This window comes from Erithacus rubecula (assembly GCF_903797595.1).
Source record: "Erithacus rubecula genome assembly, contig: SUPER_W_unloc_7, whole genome shotgun sequence".
NCBI lineage: Eukaryota > Metazoa > Chordata > Aves > Passeriformes > Muscicapidae > Erithacus > Erithacus rubecula.
In genome coordinates, this window is record NW_027635497.1 from 148,315 (window position 1) to 170,938 (window position 22,624).

The 22,624-nt window shown below is 42.6% G+C and overlaps 1 protein-coding gene and 1 long non-coding RNA gene across 4 annotated transcripts in view; both read left to right on the forward strand.

Moving 5' to 3' along the window:
* LOC306816719 (uncharacterized protein) overlaps nucleotides 1–4,409 on the forward strand; it is an 82,852-nt gene extending 78,443 nt beyond the window's left edge. For 2 of the 3 annotated variants that reach the window (XR_013777762.1, XR_013777763.1), the window contains exon 11: nucleotides 1,701–1,748. Coding sequence is in view for 1 of the 3 variants with exons in the window: in XM_079333152.1 (XP_079189278.1) it covers nucleotides 2,396–2,525; nucleotides 3,897–4,049 (283 nt within the window). In the remaining 2 variants the exon portion in view is untranslated. Of the gene's footprint in view, nucleotides 1–1,700; nucleotides 1,749–2,395; nucleotides 2,526–3,896 lie in introns of those variants that run through there. The other variant, XM_079333152.1, reaches the window with a different exon arrangement.
* Nucleotides 4,410–10,515: 6,106 nt separating this feature from the next.
* Nucleotides 10,516–18,897, forward strand: LOC306816722. The gene is made up of 3 exons (XR_013777765.1): nucleotides 10,516–11,515; nucleotides 18,299–18,505; nucleotides 18,797–18,897. It is a non-coding gene; the product is annotated as an uncharacterized lncRNA (long non-coding RNA).
* Nucleotides 18,898–22,624: the final 3,727 nt, after the last annotated feature.

Below are 22,624 nucleotides of genomic sequence, written 5' to 3' on the forward strand. Positions count from 1 at the left end.
TCATTTTTAACTTCCCTGTTGTCTTTGTTGGTTCTTCCTGTCTGCTTTTCCTGCCCTACGAAGAGGTGATAGGAAAGAGTCATCTTTGATAGATAGGTAGTATTTTTATGTTGAATGAAGCTTTTACTTGTTCAATTTTTACTTTATTTTAATGTGCCTTGGTATGTTTGCAACCAGTTATTTAATGTACTATTCTGTTCTATTTGAGATCAGAGTCCATAACAGCAACTTCATCAAATTTCACACATCTGTATAAAACAGCTGTTTTGTAAAATACTAAGAGCTCTTCAGTGTGTTATAGAATAATGCATATGTTTGATGAGCATGGACTTGTGAGAAATAAAGTTCACTCTTAAAAATTTTTAAAAGTTTAATAAAGCATAAAAGGGACAAAATCTAGCACTGGAGTGCTTTGGCAATTTGCCAAAAGCTCACTGTTAACTATAACAATTCTTCTTATATACTTTTTCATTGCATTGGTCAAATTCATATTAATGAATATTATACATATTCAAGCATTCCTTTGAGTTTACATGTTCTGAGAATTCTTTATCTTAGTTTGACCCTTGACCTCATCTTCTTAGAGTACATACTACAATATAGATGTGATTTTGAAAGTCTTGTATATTATTTCCTCATGAGACCCCCTGGTCTGTGGTTTGACAGTTATTGATATCTGAAGGGTCAGTGGTATATTCTTCCTTGTGCTTTTGGTGTTATTTGTCTAGCTCTTTTCAATGTTATCTTATCATACAGATGTTCTAGCTATTTTTACAAGTACTTTCAATCAACATTAGGTATTTCACTGTTGTCAGTCAGTTACAAAAATAAAGGTATTAGTTATTATTTTAAAACTATGATTACTTCTGCAAAAGTTTCTGTTATAATGCACAGTATATAGCCTCTAATATTTTGTGAAAGCCTAAACTACAATATATATTTATCACACTAAGATATACAACCTATACAGGGATTAGGCTATTAAATATAAAAGGCTGACAAATTATACTATATCAAAAGACATTACAAACTGTACTCTATCAAAATAATTTACAAAAGCTAATAATAGCTAAAGACAATAACTACATAGTTATTTATAACAGACTGCTAGGAAAGCAATATATATTAACATTTTCCTTTTGATTTTGACAAGAGCTTGAGATTAATTTTGTACTGCTTGATACTAAACCAATATGAATGCTAGTTTATGCATTCAGAAATTAAATTTCAGTCATGCTGAACTGGAATTCCAGTGATCTTAAGCTTGCAATGTTAATTTTTGAAGTTTATATTGCTCAAGTTTATGCCTTTTGTCTTAATGTGTCTTTTCATTCAATTGTATTATTTTCCTGACTGAAGAAACTTACTTAGTACAGGATTAGTGAATTCAGTGTGCTTCCATTGTCATCACATATAAGTACAGGCATGTGAGGATAAGCATAAAACTAAATTCTGAAAGGAAGGACACAACTTTTTTTTCCTACTTCTCACTTCCATTCTCTCCTTTTCCATCAAACTGAAACATATTAATTTTTTTTTGTTTTGTTTGTATGGTTCGTATATTATTGGTTATAGATAATGTTAAATTTGGGAATATTTACTTAGTTGTGTCAGATAATTTTAAGAGCTTTCTGGTTTTATCCAGTTGCTGAGTTTATTATTTTTCTTCTTTGGTGATCTTGAATTTCTTGGTCCTCCAGAGAAAGGCGCAAAAGGAAGAGTAGAAGTCTCTCCAAGTCTCCTAAAACGACCAAAAAAAAGTCTTCACAAACTCCTTCTCCAAGGTCAGTTTGCCACAAACATAAAAGTTAATGAGAAGCAAAGGAGGAAAAAGTTTTAGTATTTTTGTTAAATTGAAATGTGATATAGAGATCGCTGTTATGAAAGGAGGTAACTCAATTTGTGTTTCTTCTGTTTTTTGTTTTTTACTTTGGAAGAAGCTCTTTAGTAATTTTCATTTCTAAGGAAAAGGTCTATTTTTCAATAAACAGATACATATATTGAAAACAATTTTGGAAGTATTTTCATTAATTTACTGCATTTTCATTCGTTGTTTCAGATAATTTCAGTTGGTCAGTATGATTGAGTTCTAAGTTAAAACAGACCAAAAAGCCCTTTATGCATTTGATCTTTGGTATGCTTTCAACTGGAGAATTTTAAATCTGTTAGCTCTTTGCAAATACCATGTGTACTGAACACATGCATTCTTTAGCTCTCTTCCCCTGTTTTTGTGAAGGGATTTTTGTTGTTTGAAAGTGACTGAACCTGTCTGAAAGAAAGCAAACCAGGATGCCAACATTATTGTACAATTTACAGTGCAGTCAGAGTATGCATTGGTAGTACATTTGTTGCTGTGGGATAAAATTCTGATTTGAGTAAAATTTTTCTTAAACAGAAACAAGAAAGAGAAAAAAAGAGAAAGAGATACAAATAATGAAAGAAGAGAAAGGGAGTACTTCAAGAAAAAAAATAGTAGAGAAAAAGAGGGAAAGGAGAAATCTGACAAAAGCACCACTACTTTGAAGGTAAGCTGTGTGACCAGGTGATAAACAGTGGAGTTCTGCAAATGAAACAATTATTGAAATTTCCTCTCTTCTTTATCTTTCTTTTTCTCACCCTTCTTTTTCCCCTGTGTTCTTTATCAAAGTAAAGATGGAGCTTGTGTGAATAGGTTACTGAAACACTTTGTTTTGGTTTCTCTCTCTTTTCTGTACTGTGCCATATATTAGGAGTTGGCTGGCTGCCTATCTGTATGGGCAGGCATAAAGGAGATTGTATAACTAAGCAGCAGGGTTCAGGGTTAGTTTGCCTGTGTCGTGGTTTAACCCTGGCCAACAACTAAGCACCACACAGCTGCTCTCTCACCCACTCCTCCCTGATGGGATGAGGGATAATATCAGAAGACTAAAAGGGAGAAAACTCGTGGGTTGAGATGAAGACAGTTTAACAGGGAAAGCAAATGCTGCACACACAAGCAAAGGAAAACAAGGAATTCATTCACCTCTTCCCATGGGCAGACAGGTATTCAGCCATCTCCAGGAGAGCAGAGCCCCATCATGTGTAGCATTTACTTGGGAAGACAAACACCATTGCTCAGAATGCCTCTTCCTCCTTCCCCTATCTTTTAATTCCTATGAAGAAAATTAGCTCCATCCCAGCCAAAACCAGCACAGGTTTTTGATATGAAAAGATTTTTAATAAACTTTCATTCTGCAGTTCAGCCTCTCCCTGGTTGCTTTGGTCCGGGACTGCATATTTGATTCTGCAGGAATAAAGCTGAAGATTTGAGGAAACAGTAGTATGGGATTTTCCCCTTGCAAAATAGGAGGTGGTCTGATTAAGAAAAGAAACATCTTCAAATGTTTAATCTTATAATGTAAAACCCAGCATGCTTCTAAAGAGTAGTTTGTGGTACTCGGAATTATTCAAATTTTATAAAACAGGTGATTTAGGTGACTCTGTCCACATGCTTAAGTAATTGTTTTACCCAAGAACTCTCTTAAAATTTATCAGTTACCTGACAAAAAATATAAAATAAAAATTGAAATTCTGTTATACTTTTAAAATATGTTGAAGTCCTGATTTTTGGAGCTTTTTTTCATAGGTGCTATGACACTGCTTGTTCTTTATTACCTGAATATTCATCATAGACAGATCACTTTACGGCAATGATTTCTTGGGTGACAGGCTATTATGAGTGCCTAACTTCAGCTGATTAAAAATGCTTAAGAAAAAATTTTTAATTAAAAAATTTTAGCAACCCTGATACCTCTATTCTGACAATTGATGAAACAAGGCATATAAAAATTGAGGCAATCAAAATACCAGTAATTGGTTAGAAGTCATATCTTGTAAGGCTAAGGGAATTTTTTTAAAAATAATTTTATCTTTGGTAGGACAAAGATCACACTGAAGAGGATCAGAATTCAGAAACTGACAAGGAAGTTGGCAATAGAGATACAGAAGGGTTTGGTGAAGTCAAACTACAACAGAATGGGAACTGTCGACCAAATGACAAAAACCTCTCGATTAAAATGGAGGAGGTTTAAAGCAAAAAATGGACCTCTGACTCAACTAAGGGATAAAATCTGAAGCTTTTTATTTCCTAGAACAAGGAAGAAAATATCAAAATAATCAACCTGAACATGGTGATAGTACTAGTAGCTCTTCCAGTTCTAGTGACAGCTGTGTCAATTTCTTGCTGTAAAGCAAGAGAGCACAGACCAGTAGTTATACCCTGCAAAAGCAAATGACATCAGAACTATTCAGGTCTGAAAATCCATGGATCACCATGATGGCTGTACTTACTTGTAAAATGATTTATGTTGAGTTTTGCCATTTTCTGTTACAAATAAGTAGAAACTGAAAGACATAAACCTGTACTATCAATAAAAAAGCTGAATATATGCATCGAAGATTGTTTAAAGTTCTGCTTGCTCATCCATTTTGTATTGGTTTACTTTTTGGGTTAAAAATCCACAAAACATTCAATGTGCACTGTTTGATGTGCTTCAAAATAGTGCATAAATGTAAACATTTTCTTCTGTTATAAATGAAAATTATTTTAAAACATAAACACAGTTTTATGATTCTTATGTTAAATGCCCACTGACTAGTTTGTTTTTAATTTGCTTACTGCTTGAGATTATTGGGTTTTATTTAAAACAATTTCTTACTGTTATGCTTAAAATAATTATTTCTTTTAAAGTACTTGAACAATGCACGATACTTTTCTGTTCCAAAAAGGAACAGTGCTATGTTAAAGATAATAGGTTAGCTTACTAGGCTATTTTGGGGTTGTTTTGGTTCTTTGTTCCTTTTTGTCCTTCCAGAAGTGAGCACATTTATATGATATTATTACAACTTACAACTTTGTTTTGAGCCATACTGCAGTGTATCTCTTCAGCTGCAAATAGTACAGGTGCCATTATGAAATTTTTTTTTTCTTATTTGTTTAAAAAACTATGGGACCATGAGCAGAAGCTTTAGTGCCTTCTTAAAATAATGTGGTATTTTCCAGAAATGTTTGTGCTATTACTTATTTTCATCTAAATCTTACATTATCTCTATTGCTATTTGCCACCACAATACTGTAGACAAGAATGCAAGTTATTTCCCAGAAGGATTTTTTTTATTCACTTGTTAAAATACTAAAACTCCTTTTTTTTTTTTTTTTTTTTTTTTTTATTATTACTAAAAGAGATTTATAGGTGAAAGCAAAGATGCATTTCAGGTGCCACCACTGTACAAAAGCAGTATCTGAATACAAAGCATTTTCTGATCACCTGCATCAAAGACAGCCCTTTAGACATTTAATCTACATTTGGATGGCCTTAATTGTTACCTCTCCATCATCATCTCTGATACACGTTTGGTGACATAAAAGGAATCGTATACAAAGCTGAGGGGATAAATAATTTTAAAAAAAAGTTCTAATTTACACAGGAGTTATATAGTAGGTTCATTTTTTTTTCATTCTTTAAATAAAAAGCATGTAAGAAGCGAATGACAAATCAAATATTTTTGTCAAGCTAAAACAGTGAGTTCTTGAGTACCTTGAATACTATGTCCAGTTCTGGGCCCCTTTAGTTTAGGAAGGACATTGAGACACTTGAACACATCCAGAGGAAGGCAACAAGGCTGGTGAAGGACTTGGAACACAAGCCCTATGAAGAATGGCTGAGGTAGCTGGGTTTCTTTGGCCTGGAAAAACAGAGGCTCAGGTGAGACCTTATCATTCTCTACAACTACTTGAAAGGTGGTTGCAGTCAGGTGGGGGTCAGTCTCTTCTCCTAGGTAACCACTGAACAAGAAGACAGAGTCTTAAGCTGTGCAAAGAGAACTTTAAGTTAGCCATTAGAAAAAAATTCTTCACTAAGAGTGATTGTGCACTGGAGTCTTCTGCCCAGGGAGGTGGTGGAGTCACTGTCCCTGGACGTGTTTAAAAAAAGACTGGATATGGCACTCAGTGCCATAGTTTAGTTGATGAGGAGGTGTTAGGTTAGGTCATAGGTTGGACTTCATGATTTCAAAGGTCTTTTCCAACCTAGTTCATTCTGTGATTCTGTAACATGGCCTCTGCTTTCTGAACTAATTTAATCAGTTTCATCATGAGATTTCTTAAGAGTCATACCTTTAAAATTTATACCTAAAATCAAATAGATTATTTTTAAAACAACTTAATACAATCAAATTACTTGTCTTACTTTGTGGGCAGTTATTTCCTTCAGTTAAAAAAAATACCATATTAACTATTTGCTTTCAATTTTTTTTTCCTTTGCACAAGAAATTCTTACCATAAAAACAAAAAAGAAAAATAAAAGCATATTACAGGGAATGTAAAGTAACACAATTTGATTGTAAGATGCTTAATCACTCTTTTTTATAGGATTTTATGTTCTTGAGATTGTGTATTTAAGACTATAGAAAATGCTTTACCATGTAAAGTATAGACACTCATTTTTGTGATGTTTAAGCCACATGCTGTTGATTGGTAAGCAGCTTATTTTGATCAAAGAATGACAAATCTGTATGCTTATAGAAAGACTGTGAAGGACTGTGTCTTACAACTGTCTTATTTTTGATGTGTAAGTAGCATAGAGCAAAGAAGTTCTTTGCATACTTGTCCTTGGTACCATTTCACTAATAAAATTAAGTATTTTAGAGGGAAGTTTTTGCTTTTACATACTTTCAGTTGATCTGATGCTGTCTGGATGCTAGGCACCTACCAAAGCCTCTCTATGCCTCCCCTCCACAGCTGGACAGGGGAGAGAAAATATAATGAAGGGTTCATGGGTTGAGATAAGGACCGAGAGAGATCACTCATCAAATATCATCATGGGCAAAACAGACTCAAATTAGAGATATGAATTTAATTTATTACTGACAAAATCATAGGATTATGAGAAGTAAAATAAAACCTTAACACCTCCCTCCTTCCCATCTCTACCTCCTACCACAGTGGTGCAAGGAGACAGGGTATCGACGATGAGAGAGAGATGGGAACACTGAATGGTGATCAGAATCCAAATTTACTGAGCACTACATGTGATTATATACCATTTCAGGAAAGCTAGTAATATTTTACTATAATCATCTAGTTAAACATCACATAGACAAACTTTACATTTCTACTTAGTAAAATCTTATTTCCCATAAGCCAGACTTGATTCAATCTTCTTGCAGGCAGAGCTCTGTTTGCTCTTGCCAGGGCATCCTTGTTATCAACTGCATATGCTGATTAAATCTGCAGTACTATCAGTCTCATTTACCATAACAAGGAATGGGGGTTTTGGTCAGTTCATCACACATTGTTTCTCCCACTGCTCATGGAAAGGAGTTGTTCCAGTGTTCCAGTGTGGGGTGCTTCCTGTGGGAGACAGTTCTCCATGAACTTCTCCAACGCGAGTCCATCTCACAAGCAACAGATCTCTGTGAACTGCTGCAACGTGAGTCCATTCCATGGGCAACAGTCCTCCCCAAACTGCTGCAATGTCAGTCACTTTTCCATGGGGGGCAGTCCTTCAAGAACAGGCTGCTCAGGCTTGGGGTCCTCTCTCCACAGGCCTCCCACAAGGTCACAGCCTCCTCCCAGGCATCCACCTGCTCCAGTGTGGGTCTCCTCCACAGGCTGCAGGTGGATCTAGACATCCCCATGGATTTCCATGGGCTGCAGGGGAACAGCCTGCTTCACCATAGTCTTCACCATGGGCTGCAGAGGAGTCTCAGCTCTGGTGCCTGGAGCACCTCCTCCCCGTCCTTCTCCACTGACCTTAGTGTCTGCATAGTTGTTCCTTTCACATATTCTCACCCTACTCTTCTCTAGCCACAATTACAACTGCTCCATAATGTTTTAGTTTTTTTCTTCTTTTTAAATATGTTATCACGGAGGCGTTACCACCATTTCTAATTGGTTCAGCGTTGGCCAGCGTCACATCTGTCTTTGGAGCTACCAAGGATTGACCTTGCTGGACATAGAGGAAGCTTCTGGCAGCTTCTCAGAGAAACCACCCTTGTTGCCTCCACACTACCAAATCTTGGCCATGCAAAGCCACTTACATTCAGGCAGCTTCTCTGATTTGAAATGGGGATACAAATGAAAATAATACCATTGAAAAGCTAAGTTTATCCTTTGGGAGAAATTAGTATTCTTGCAGTGTACCACATTTCAGCTGAGATTAGTTGGGTTTCCTGAGTTTTGTTATCCTGAAATGGCATAGTGCAAAAATTACCTTGCGTCTTTTTCCTAATTACTTAGGATCAGACAAAGTATCTGCATGGATTAGAAAAGACACAAAAGAGGCTCTTTCAGGTCCCAGGTTTATTCCATGGCGATGGTATGGCAGGAAAGAGGGAGATTCTCTCCGGTATTCAGGAGAGGGTAATGGGAGTGGCCTTGGATGGCAGCCAATGGGGTAAGGACACAGGGGGTCTGGGTTCAGTATACGGGAACTCTAGGTAGGTTACAAGGTCACAGGGGAAGGTCACAGGACAGGAAGAAGGACAGGGAGCCAGGGACCAACCGGAAGAGATGGACAGAGGTATGCTGACTCATTCCCCTTACCTCATTACAACAGCATAGCTCTATTATATAGCAGTTACAGAATATGCAAAGGATTATGTACAGTTAGCAAAGAAACATGCCTGAAAATTAATACTTAAGGATAGAAGCCTTACTAGCTAATGCATCACATGTGTAAGTCAATATGCAGCACATTGTTATATCATATGTGAATTAATAGTTCCCTTAGGAAAAGTTTTCTGTTTTTTTAATAAAAAAGGCAAACAAACAAAAACAAATCCACCAAGCACATAAATTTCCTCCTCACTCCTGGTCATATTTTTTTACACATTCTATATTTTTTGATTTTGCTTTGTAAATACTATGTGGATCTGTGAAGTAGCTAAGTTATAACTATTCCTATTAGGTGGTTTTTGGTTCCCCTCTTCCTAAAAAGTCACCACTAGAAAGCTGCTATTCTGTGAAATGCCTGTCTCTGCAGAAGGTAGCTAATTATTAAACTTTGTGAAACAAATGCTGGGATTTGCAAATAGTAATGTAAATCACTAGGGGCTCACTTCAGAGCGACATAGTTTTCCCACCAGAGAATGGAGTGTGGACAGTCGAAATTTGTAGATAGTGTTATTACAAAAAGAGAATCTAAAACTTAATTTTGTTTGCTAATATATGTTGAAAAGTGTAATTAAAAGAATACTGAAAACTAAAAGCACTTTTTAATGTAAGAGAAATATGCTTTTAGTTGTGTTTAATTTTAAACTCCTAAAAATGCCTCTTCATTGTCACTGCCTGAGGTGTCTCCTTAGACCTGAGATCACCTCAGGAGGGCACGCAGGTGGTCTGGAACCCAGCTCTTTCCGATGCCCCCCAATGAGAGACTGCAGGAGGCTGTTCTTAGAGGTTTTCATGGTTGTTTATTGTTTCATTTGAGGGTCTTTGGGGACCCCTCCAGGGGGGTCTTAAACCTCCCAGGGAAGCCAGAGGAATACTCTGGGCTCCCACATCTCCCCCTGCTATTTGCACTAAAAACACCTCTTTCACAGTTTTCTCCATGGCATGCCAAATGCACTGAATGATGCATGGCAAAATGACAAGAACTACAAGCCCCACTAATATATAAAATCCTACTTTCAAAATTTCTTTTCACAAAGGTAAAAGATCAAAAAGGTCAAACAGACCATCCAACCATGATTTAGTAACTTTTTCAAGGTTTGCCATACCTTTCTGCAACTGTCTTATGTTCTTATGAATTGATTTTGAATGATCAGACCTCTTCTGACTTTTGCAGGGATACCAGCCCAAATTCTGTCCCCACAAATGAAAAATGTTCCCCACAATATCTGTGCTAGAACTTGGAAGGATGGTTTGTTTGAGACTACAGTATAATTACACCACAACGAAGCATTTTTATATACATCATGATTTGGAGTAATATCCATTGTTTGGTTCTTTGTCACTCCTGAAAAATTAAATACAATACAAAAGTCCATTCTTGTCGAACCAAAAATTTCTAATTCTTCTGGTCTGAAAAAGGCCACAGGGAGAAATTGAACCCACACATGCCATTCGTCCACAGGAGTTGTCACAACTAGCATCGCCCATGAAGGGATGCCCTCCGGAATGGGCCATTCTTTCACTGGCAATCCCACCAGACATGTTGAAAATGGCTTTTTTGGCCTGGAATGCATCAAGCAAATTGTGTCTAACCCCACTGTCTGTGCTAAATTTTCCCGAACATTCTCCTTGGCTGCATCACTGGTAAATCCTCTTTGTTACCTAACGTAGTTGACAAAAAGATAAGATACGACATATAAACAAACGCTTCACTGTCAGTCCTTAAGTCTTTTATGTCTTGTTTGAAGAGGAGTTCACATCCTTTGTCTTTGATTCTGTCTGCGGGCTCCCTTCTTCATTTCCAGGATTGGCTTCTGCTTGTGTTTGGGCCCAATATGGTTTCACGTATTTTGCAGGAACCCACTTCAATCCTCTATCTGTGGAAACACAAGCAAAACCTTTTCCTACATAGTTAGTTTGAAAGGCCCTTCAGTTTTACCTGTTTCTAAATTTCTGATCAAAACCAAAGGATTTTCTTTTAACTTTGCCCTTGTATCATTTGTAAAATGTCTTATAATTGGTGGAGTTCACTCTGAAAAAGAACCATTTAAGAAGTTTAATACATATAAAGCTTTTTTTCAACCGCATGTTAGGCGTAGCCTCTGCCTCCCTCCTTTTTTGTTTTTCTAAAATTGCTCCTGAAAAGGTGTCAACTGAAACATGAATGTTTTTCAGTTTTCTAAAAGGTGACTATTTTGTCACATCTGTCTGCTACAGTTGAAGACTTTGCAGTCCCCTAGGGTTGACTGCTCCCATGGAAATTGGTGGCTGTACCATTTCACAATCCGGACAGGACTGAACAATTTCTTTTGCTTGACTTTTCGAAATGTGAAAAGATTTCATCAATGCTTGTGTATTTTGATGAAAAAACGCATGCCTCAATTTTGCCTGCTCAAAGATATCTGATTATGTTTGCCAAACAGACATGGTCAATTTGTCTGCTTGCGCATTTCCTTCTACTAAAAATTCTGGGAGTGATGAGTGTGCTTTAATATGTGTAATAAAATATTTATGTGTCCTGTTTTCCTGCAATGTTTTCATAGATGATAAATATGAATATAAAAGGTCATTACTTGTTTCCTTTAAAAGTGACCCTTCCAATAGTTTAACTACGTTGGTCACATACGCCAAATCTGTGATTAAATCGAGAGGTTGCTGGAACAATTCAAAACCATTGCTGCCAATTCCACAATTTGTGGTGAATCTTGCACTATTTTCACAACTGACTCCCATTTTCCTGTAATTGAATTCTGCCATATAATTACTGATTTGTGAGTTTTCCCTGAACCATCAGTGAATACTGTGATCCCATCCAATGGTTCCTTACTCATTTTTGATTTTTCTCTGAAACTTAATTTTGCCTTTAACAACCTGTGACTCGATGTTGGGGGTTGAGTGTTTTTCTGTTACTGTGTCAATTGAAAGAATTTTTCCCATTATCATGCCAATGGAGCTGGCCGGGCTACACCCAGGGTCCCTGATGAGTCCAGACAAAGGGGTGGGTGGGGACGGCCCCTGGAGGGGCCTCTGAGGCTTCCAGGAGGGCACTCACGTTTCCGGCGAGCTCGGAGGAGGACGCCTGGGATCTTCAGCCGCGTGGCCGAGCACAGGAGAGCCAGACCCTCTGCGACCACCTGTCCTGCATCTGCCCCGTTCCAGCCTCCTGCCTCTGCGGACACAGCTGATCCCCCGGACACACACGGTGAGCGAGGAGCCGCCGCTCCAGCCCGTTCCCGCCTGGGACCGGCGTGGCCGCTGCTGCCCCTTTCCCCCTCCTTCCTGCCTCCATTTTCCACCCGCCCTTCGGCAAATCCGGGCTCTGGACTAAGCACAGAGACAGCGTGCTTGCATCTAAAGGGACTGACACCGAGTTACCTATTTTGTTCTGTTAGCAATTTTAACTGTTATTGTTTTCTGTTTGTACAGTTAGATATATTAGTAAAAGAGCTGTTATTCCCACCCCCCTTATCTCTGCCTCAGAGTCCTTGATTCAAACAATCATAATACTTGGGGGAGGGGAGTGGAACCAAAGTCTCTATTCCAAAGGGAAACTTCTGCCCTTACTGGCAGACACCTGTCCTTTCAAACCAGGACAGATTTTGGCGCCCAGACGTGGGACAGAGGGCACTGAGTTGAGAGTTAAGACAGGAATAACAGCTCTCTTAACTGGCAATATGTTGTCTGGTTTAATCTGGTTTGTGTTCCATGTGGTCACAGCCATCTCCCTCCCATTTGCAAGCCCTTTTTTGAATTTGGGCCCCCTCACCAAGGTTGCTGTGGCTATTATCCGATTAGTTTGGTGGATTGATTATGTCAGGAATTCATGGGTTTTTAATTTTTTCTGGGAAGCGGTTGCATGGATCCGGAGCTATCGTACTCTAACTGCGTGTTTCTGGGGCTATTTCAGTAATGGTACTTACTGTGAGGTAACGAGTGCAAGGGAAATTTTCTCCCAACCCATCACCCAGTTTTTTGAGGCTACCCCACTGGTTCTCAAGGATTTCAGATCTGTTTTAATTGCCAGTGTTATTATACAGTGGCTGGTGTTGCTGGTAGGCTTGTTCTACTTAGCATTCAGAAACAAGGGAATATTGGCTTGGACAACAACTCTGATACCTGCCCCAGGGACTAGGGATATTGCCCCAGAACCTGCCTCTGCCCCAGGGACTAGGGATGTTGCCCCAGAATCTGCCTCTGCCGCAGGGACTAGGGATGTTGTTCCAGAACCTGCCTCTGCCCCAGAGACTAGGGATGCTGCCCCAGAGCCTGCCCCAGGGACTAGGGATGCTGCCCCAGAGCCTAACCCTGCCCCACAGCCCACCGCAGAAATGAGCCACCCAGAGTGGGTGGGGGCTCTACTGAAGGATATAGGCCAAATGCTGAAAGAGCAGAGTCAGATGTTGAAGGAGCATAGCCAGATGATGAAGGAGTATTTTTCTCCAGCTGGTGAGAAACCCTGCCCTAAAGAGGGAGAGTCAGATGGTGCTGCAGTGGAAGCCATAGATGTTGTATCTGTCCAGGTTCCAGCTGGATCACAGGAGCAGCCACATCCAGCAGCAGTTGCTCCTGTGGAAACTAGAAAATCTAAGATTAAAACGAGGCACCAAGATAATGGGGATCAGCAAGGAGGGTCCTCACAACCAGCAAGGGAGCCAGAGGTTGAGATTGTCACCGAGTCCCTCTCATACGATAGTCTCCGTAACCTGCGTAAAGACATTGCTCGGCAGGGCAGTGAGCCTTTTACAACTTGGTTACTCCGGGTCTGGGACCTTACAGGAACAGGTGTACAACTGGATGGAACTGACGCCAGAAATTTGGGATCCTTGGCCCAGGATTCAGGTGTGGACCAGATATTCGTAAGGGAGCAAGGCCTCCTTTCCCTCTGGGACTGGCTTTTAATGAGTGTGAAAGAGAAGTTTGTCCACAGAGAGAGAATGCAGGAGCACCACCGTAGGATGAGCTGGAAGACCCTTGAGGAAGGGATCCAGCAGCTGAGAGAGACAGCAGTATTAGAGGTACTCTTTGGGAGGGATGGACAGCATGACAATGACCCTGACAAGGTCAAGTGCACAGGGCAGATGTTATGGAACTTGGCAACCTTGGGTCCATCTCAATATACCACCTACAAAGCAATGATTAATGCTGATAACAATCCAAAGACAGTGTGTTCTGTTGCCAACAAACTCAGAAATTTCGAGAGCATGATGAATGGCCCAATGCAGGCTGATGTCTCTGCCGTGGTCAGGGACCTCCAACAGGTCGAAGATAGGATGAGGGATATGAGGGAGGAGATGATAGAGAGAGTTGAGGAGGTGAGGAAGATCAGCGTAGCACCAGTACGAGTCACAGGCCCCCAAGTCAGAGCTTCACGTCCCCCAGCTAGGGAGAGAGGGTACACCTCACAAACTGACCTGTGGTTTTTCCTGCGAGACCATGGGGAAGACATGGGAAAATGCGATGGGAAACCCACTTCTGTCCTGGCAGCACGGGTGCATCAGCTCAGGGAGGGAAATGCTAACCGAGGGAACCGCACTAAAATGAAGGTAGCCTCAACCTCCCACAAGCAAGGTGCAGGGTATTACTGCAAGGAGCATCTTCTGTCAGATCCCCTGGAAGGAACCTCCACTATGTATGCCCAGGAAAGAAATAATAACCAGGGCTAGAGGGGCCCTGCCTCAAGCCAGGGAGAGGCATGGGATGACAGGATCTATTGGATAGTGTGGGTGCGATGGCCTGGCACATCAAAGCCACAGAAACATAAAGTGCTAGTTGATACTGGTTCACAATGCACCGTGATACCATCAGAACATGTGGGGAAGGTACCTGTTTCCATTTTTGGGGTGACGGGGGGATCACAGGAATTCACTTTGCTGGAAGCTGAGATTAGCCTGACAGGGAAGGGGTGGCAGAAACATCCAATTGTAACTGGCCCAGGGGCACCGTGCATTCTAGGCATAGACTTCCTCAGGAACGGCTACTACAAAGACCCAAAGGGGTTCAAGTGGGCTTTTGGATTAGCTGCTGTAGAGACAGAGAGCATTAAGCAGTTGAACACCTTGCCTGGACTGTCAGAAAACCCCTCTGCAGTAGGACTCCTGAAAGTGACTGAGCAACAGGTGCCAATTGCCAGCATGACAGTGCACCGCCGGCAGTACCAGACAAATCGAGATGCTGTGATCCCCATCCACAAAATGATCCATGATCTCGAGAGCCAAGGGGTGGTCAGCAAGAGCCACTCACCCTTCAACAGTCCTATCTGGCCTGTGCAGAAATCTGATGGAGAATGGAGACTGACTGTGGACTATCAGGCATTGAATGAAGTGACTCCACCGCTGAGCGCTGCCATGCCGGACATGCTGGAACTCCAGTACGAGCTGGAGTCCAAGGCAGCAAGGTGGTATGCCACCATTGACATTGCAAATGCATTCTTCTCCATTCCTTTGGCAACAGAGTGCAGGCCTCAGTTTGCCTTCACCTGGAGGGGCGTGCAGTACACCTGGAACCGACGGCCCCAGGGGTGGAAACACAGTCCCACCATCTGCCACGGACTGATCCAGGCTGCACTGGAGAAGGGTGAGGCTCCAGAACATTTGCAGTACATCGAAGACATCATTGTGTGGGGGAACACAGCAATGGAGGTATTTGAGAAAGGAGAGAAGATCATGCAGATTTTGCTGGGAGCCGGTTTCGCCATTAAAAAGAGCAAAGTCAAAGGACCTGCCCGAGAGATCCAGTTCCTGGGAGTGAAGTGGCAGGATGGACAACACCAGATCCCCACTGAGGTCATCAATAAGATCACTGCAATGTCTCCACCAACAAGCAAGAAGGAGACACAAGCTTTTCTAGGTGCTATTGACTTTTGGAGAATGCACGTCCCTGAGTACAGCCAGATTGTGAGCCCTCTCTACCAGGTCACTCGCAAGAAGAACAATTTCCATTGGGGCCCTGAACAACAGCAAGCCTTTGCCCAGATCAAACAGGAAATCGCTCATGCAGTGGCCCTTGGCCCAATCAGGACAGGACCAGAGGTAAAGAATGTGCTCTATTCTGCAGCTGGGAACCATGGTCTGTCCTGGAGCCTTTGGCAGAAGGTGCCTGGTGAGACCCGAGGCCGACCCCTGGGATTCTGGAGCAGAAGCTACAAAGGATCTGAAGCCAACTACACTCCCACAGAGAAGGAAATCTTGGCTGCCTATGAGGGAGTTCAAGCTGCCTCAGAGGTGACTGGCACAGAAGCACAACTTCTCCTGGCACCCCGACTGCCAGTGCTGGGGTGGATGTTCAAAGGAAAGGTTCCCTCTACCCACCACGCCACCGACGCCACATGGAGCAAGTGGATTGCCCTCATCACGCAGCGCGCCCGTATTGGTAACCCGAGTCGCCCTGGGATTTTGGAGATAATTACAAACTGGCCAGAAGGTGAAGATTTTGGTCTCGCTGATGAAGAGGAGTAGACGCAAGTGACCCGGGCTGAAGAAGCTCCTCTGTACAACCAGCTGCCAGCAGATGAAACACGCTATGCCCCTTTCACCGACGGTTCCTGCCGCATTGTGGGGATGAACCGGAAGTGGAAAGCTGCTGTATGGAGCCCCACAAGACAGGTTGCACAAGCTACCAAAGGAGAAGGTGGATCGAGTCAACTTGCTGAACTCCAAGCTGTTCAGCTGGCCTTGGACATTGCTGAGAGAGAGAAATGGCCAAAGCTCTACCTTTACACTGATTCGTGGATGGTAGCCAATGCTCTGTGGGGTTGGCTGGAAAGGTGGAAAAAGGCTGACTGGCAACGTAGAGGAAAACCAATCTGGGCTGCTGATGAGTGGAAAGACATTGCCACTCGGGTAGAGAAGCTGCCCGTGAAAGTCCGTCATGTGGATGCCCATGTTCCCAAGAGTCGGGCTAATGAAGAACACAGGCACAACAAGCAGGTAGATCAGGCTGCACAGATAGAGGTCTCAAAGATAGACTTAGATTGGGAACACAACGGGAGAACTGTTCCTGGCTCGATGGGCCCACGATGCCTCAGGCCATCAGGGCAGAGACGCCACCTATAAGTGGGCACGAGACCGAGGGGTGGATCTAACCATGGACAGCATCTCTCAGGTTATTCATGACTGTAACATGTGCGCTGCCATCAAACAGGTCAAGCGGGTGAAGCCCCTCTGGTATGGGGGGCGATGGTCCAAATATAAGTATGGAGAGGCCTGGCAGATTGACTATATCACACTGCCTCAGACCCGCCAGGGCAAGCGCTACGTGCTGACCATGGTGGAAGCCACCACCGGATGGTTGGAGACCTACGCTGTGCCCCACGCCACTGCTTGGAACACCATCCTGGGCCTGGAAAAACAAGTCTTCTGGAGGCATGATACCCCTGGGAGAATTCAGTCAGACAATGGGACTCATTTCAAAAATAGCCTTATAAACACCTGGGCTAAAGAACACGGCATCGAGTGGGTGTACCATATTCCCTACCATGCACCAGTGGCTGGGAAAGTCGAACGGTGCAATGGTCTGCTTAAAACCACCTTAAGGGCACTTGGTGGGGGGACTTTCAAGAACTGGGAGATCAATCTACCAAAGGCCACATGGTTAGTGAATACCCGAGGTTCCACTAACCGAGCAGGCCCTGCCCAGTCAGAGCCCTTGGGAGCAGCAGATGGAGATAAGGTTCCAGTGGTACACCTGAGAGGCATGTTAGGGAAAACTGTCTGGGTGAACTCTGCTTCCAGCAAAGGCAATCCTGTTCGTGGGGTGGTTTTCGCTCAAGGACCAGGTTGCACTTGGTGGGTGATGCAAAAGGATGGAGAGACCCGATGCATACCCCAAGGGGACCTTGTTCTAGGGTGAACTATATATGATACTGTGCCTGTAACTACATGTATGTATATAATTTAAAGGTTTCAATATGATGTAGCATGATGGCATGGAAAAAATTCGGGGTGGATAATGTTGGGGGTTGAGTGTTTTTCTGTTACTGTGTCAATTGAAAGAATTTTTCCCATTATCATGCCAATGGAGCTGGCCGGGCTACACCCAGGGTCCCTGATGAGTCCAGACAAAGGGGTGGGTGGGAACGGCTCCCGGAGGGGCCTCTGAGGCTTTTGGGAGGGCACTCGCGTTTCCGGCGAGCTCGGAGGAGGACGCCTGGGATCTTCAGCCGCGTGGCCGAGCACAGGAGAGCCAGACCCTCTGCGACCACCTGCCCTGCATCTGCCCCGTTCCAGCCTCCTGCCTCTGCGGACACAGCTGATCCCCCGGACACACACGGTGAGCGAGGAGCCGCCGCTCCAGCCCGTTCCCGCCTGGGACCGGCGTGGCCGCTGCTGCCCCTTTCCCCCTCCTTCCTGCCTCTATTTTCCGCCTGCCCTTCGGCAAATCCGGGCTCTGGACTAAGCACAGAGACAGCGTGCTTGCATCTAAAGGGACTGACACCGAGTTACCTATTTTGTTCTGTTAGCAATTTTAACTGTTATTGTTTTCTGTTTGTACAGTTAGATATATTAGTAAAAGAGCTGTTATTCCCACCCCCCTTATCTCTGCCTCAGAGTCCTTGATTCAAACAATCATAATACTTGGGGGAGGGGAGTGGAACCAAAGTCTCTATTCCAAAGGGAAACTTCTGCCCTTACTGGCAGACACCTGTCCTTTCAAACCAGGACACTCGAGTAAAGAATTGTACAAATACCTGTATAATCTAACAATGCAATTGCCAAATTCTGTGATTTTTGGTGTGCTCAATCAAAATATGGCTTTTTCAAGGGTAAATATATTATAAAAAAATTTCCGTCTGTCATTGTCATCAGCCTTGTTCTTTCCCTTTATTATGATCTGAGCTATTATTTTTAAATCTGTAAAAATTGTTTTTGGGGATCAGTAAGACAGAAAAATCCACTCTATAATTAAAAGTGGGTCTTTTTAAGACTTGTCCCATTGAAAAATTAAACCATATAACTGTGTTCCTTCTCCCAACACCATTAAACAGAAAGGCAATGAATCTACATAACGATGTGCTTGTCTCTGCTGTATAATTTCTGCAACTTTTTCCAAAGCTCTTCGTGCTTCCGGAGTGAGAGTTCTAGGAAATTTGATATCGCTGTTCCTTTCAGAAAATTAAATAAAAATGAAAGGTCTTCATTTGTGATTTTTAAAATCGGTCTCTTCCAGTTTATCTGTCCAAGAAGTTATAGGTCTTGCAAATTGTTGACTTTTGAGCTGATTTATATTTTCTGAGGCTTTACAATCTCATTCAGCTTTCTGAGATCATGGAGCGATCTCTATGAACCAGAGATCTTCTTCTGAATGACAAATATGGGAAAATTCCAGGGACTATTTGTTGGCTTGATGTGTCCTTTTTTGCAACTGTTCTTTGACTAAATTCTTCAAAGCGCTCAATTTCTTCTTTTTCAAGGCCCACTGATCCACCCAAAGAGGTTTATCAGTTTTCCAAGTCTGCTGTCCGGAGAGGAGTTCATGATCTTTGTTTCTGATTCAATCTGTGAACTTGCCCCTTCACTTCCAGGACTGTCATGCGCCCACGCCTGGGCCCGATATTGCCTCACATATCTCGCTGGCACCCATCTCCGTCCTCTCTCTGTGGAGACACAAGCAGAACCCTTCCCCCAAATGCTTAATTTGAAAGCCTTTCAATTTTCTCTATCTCTAGATTTTTTATCAAAACTGGAGAATTTTCCTTCAACTATTATCTAACAAAAATCAAACCCAAAGTTAACAATCTTCTGCAGGTAAAACACAATACAATAATTAACAATAATTTAAATAATAGGTATACATTTACAGGATTAGATAATCATCAGTTTTTTAAAAACTGTGTCATCATCTCAGGGTCTGCAAACAACTGACAAACCTTGATTCAAGGAGGAATCAGATGGTCATCTCCAGAAAATGAACACCAAATTCACTTCAAAGTCAGCTTCAGCTGCTATATTGATAAGGTCAAATTGCCAATCCAAACGACTGGAATCTTATTTTGATGCAGAAAATACCTGGGTTTACACAATTTCTCTTTCAGTTAGAATCAAGGCTTGTCCAGAGCCTAAATTTTAATTGGAAGAGAACTCCCTGACATCCTCCTAGTAAAGAAAAAAAAACCCCACAACTCTTAACAACAAAGCTACAATTAAACATTTCAAGGTGAAAAAGAAATCAAAATTCTCTAGCAACTTGTTTTCTCTAAAATTTTTCTTTAGGATGAGATGCTTTGAACATGGCAAGACATTGCAGTGCTTCTGTGATATCAACTCAGGAAAACCATAACACTAGAAATTCATTCTGAAAATGAAGCTCAAATACTTTTCTGGAATTCTGCAAAACATTCAAAACTATAAGACAGCACAGTGCCAGGTCACAAAAGACCTGACAAAATAAAAGAGAGAATTAATAAAGGAAAACAAAGAAACATTAAGTTCACAACTTAACTAATTATCTTTACACATTTGATTCAAGGACACGTCTGGAGGCTTTCCAACAATGAAACAGAAAAAAAAATTGTTGTGATACAGAATTCATACAATCTTATTACAGTGTTTTTAAAATTAAATACTGAAACTAAATTTGAATCTTAAAAATCGAACTGATAGATAAATACTGCTTTTCCAATATATATATGAAGAAAATTTTGATTTGGATTAAATTTTACAATTCAAATAATGATCCTAGAAGTGGTCTTAATTTGCATTCACACAGCATTTCATTGATAATTTGAAAAATGTAAACTAGAAATCCACTGCAATGTGGTTTGAAGAAAAAGCTAAAATATTGATTATAAATCTGCAAAGTATAAATTTGCAAGCTTCTTCCTTATAAGAATTCAAAATCTATTAATTTATATTGACAGTATTGCAAATGCTTAGAAACTGGTTTGTATAGAACAATTAACTATAGGAAAATTAAAACTCAATGTTGACATTTAGACAAATGTCCACTCATATCTGAGCAATAACTAATCACTAAATATAGATGATATGTATTCAAATCAAATACCTTCACCACTCTTAAGAATTTCAGCTTCTTTTTTTTTTTTACAACAATATAAAAACAAACACCTTCAGTTTAACATTCAAGAACTGAAAATAGAACTGAGTCTGTTATCATGTTCCCTTGCTCTGTTTGTACTTCACAATGTAGATAACGCAGCTCTTGGCATCTCTCCACCCCCCATCCCTCCTCCCGTCTGCAGCACTGGACCCGTGCAGGCACAGGGGGAGCAGTGGGGGTGCTGCCGGAACCCTCTGAGAGCAGGGTAGCTGTGCCTCCCCCCCCTCCGTGAGCCCCGGGATGGTGACCTCACGCTGCTGCGTCCTGGGTCCGAGTGGGCTCCGTCCGAGCAGCTGCGCTGCAAATTGCTTAAGAGTTGATAAATTTTTCTCTTTTGACTTTACAAAGCATGAATTTCTCTTCCCTTTTGAATCTGTCTTTCCCTGAATCAGGGCACTCCTCTCCATGTATCTGGGCTCTGTGTCCCTATCGCTGACACTTCCGGGTTTTGTGTCACCCGCGTGCTTCCTGCCATGCTCGGGCGCACCGCCGCCCGCGCCGTTGCACCGCCGCGCCGCCCGCGCTCGGGGCCACCGTGTTCGCCGGGCCTGGGGCGGGGGTCGTCCCGCCTGGCACCGCCCTTGGGGCCGGGGTCGCTCCAGGGGCCGCGCCCGCGCGCTTGGCATCGAGTTCGGCGCAGCCTTTGCTGACACCGCCGCTCCGCCCGCAATAGTCTGGGCTCGAGCTCCCTTAGTCGCTGCTGCTGCTGCGCACGCTGCGTGTGATGCTCTCGCAATTGCTGTGGAGGCTGCCGCTCCCCCCCCTTGTGCTGAGAGCCGCCCGCACGGTCCTGCTTTTCTGTGTCCCGACCACCGCCGCAGATTGCCGCACCCTGGACATCCCTGCAACTGAACGCACCGAGCCCGCGCTTTTTCCCCGCTATCTCCGCGGTCCCGGCCCCCTCCCCTCTGTCCCCCGCGGCCCGGGGAATCGCCTGTAGCGCCATTCCGCCTTCTGGGGTCAGGGTTTCTGAAGGGGCGAAGAAGCAAAAATCTAAATTCTCTAGCTCGCTTGAAAATATTTCTAACTTAATTTTTCCCAACCTTAGATGCTGAACCACTTGCTGCTGGCAAGGCGGCCATAAACTTCCCTCCCCCAGCTGATGGCTAGGTGAGAATCCTTCCCCAGTCTCTGAGGGACTTTGATTGCTTTCTGTCGAGGAGAGACTGAATAAAGCTACACTTTCGGGAGACAAAACTTCTAATATTATCCTAGCTGCAGTTAGAAGGTCCTTCGCTCCCTTATCTCTCAGAGTTGCAGACTGATATAAATCACAATTAACTTCTTGCCAGAAGCCTGCTGTAAATAGCACATTTGTTTCTGCCTGTGGGTAATAAAGCCTCACCCACACAAGTAAATCTCTGAATTCCTTCTCTGTGACAGAGACAGGACGAACAGAAGCTAAAATTTTTAAAGTGGATAGTAGAGTGAACTGTTCCTGGCTGAGAGCTCTGCCTATAGTGTTCCTATAATGTGTCTGAAATATGAATGGTCTTACCCAAAAGCAATTTGTCCAAAATCCATTCGGAGGTTCCTGAAACCGACCAGCAGTGCACAGGAGCGAGGCTTCCCGGGACACCTCCTCTCCGACTCGCGTCTGGAACTCGGCTTTTCTTGGCAGAGGGCCAGAAATCTCCTCTGCAATCCTCTTCAACATCGTGCCTCTCCTGAAGCTCGGTCTTCTGGGGGTCTGTACCTGCCTTTGCAGGCTACAAGGACCAACCAGGATCTGTGCCAAATGTCTCTGAGGGAGGGGGGGTCTCCTCCAGCAGTGTGCGTCTTCTTGAGCTTGCCCTTCTGGGGGTCTGTACCTGCCTTTGCAGGCTACAAGGCCAATACAGAGGGATGCCAAATGTCAGGGTCCAGGGGTCCACACCCACCTTTGTAGGCTGCGGCCACACTCAGGGACGCCAAATGTCACTGCCCGAGGTGTCTCCT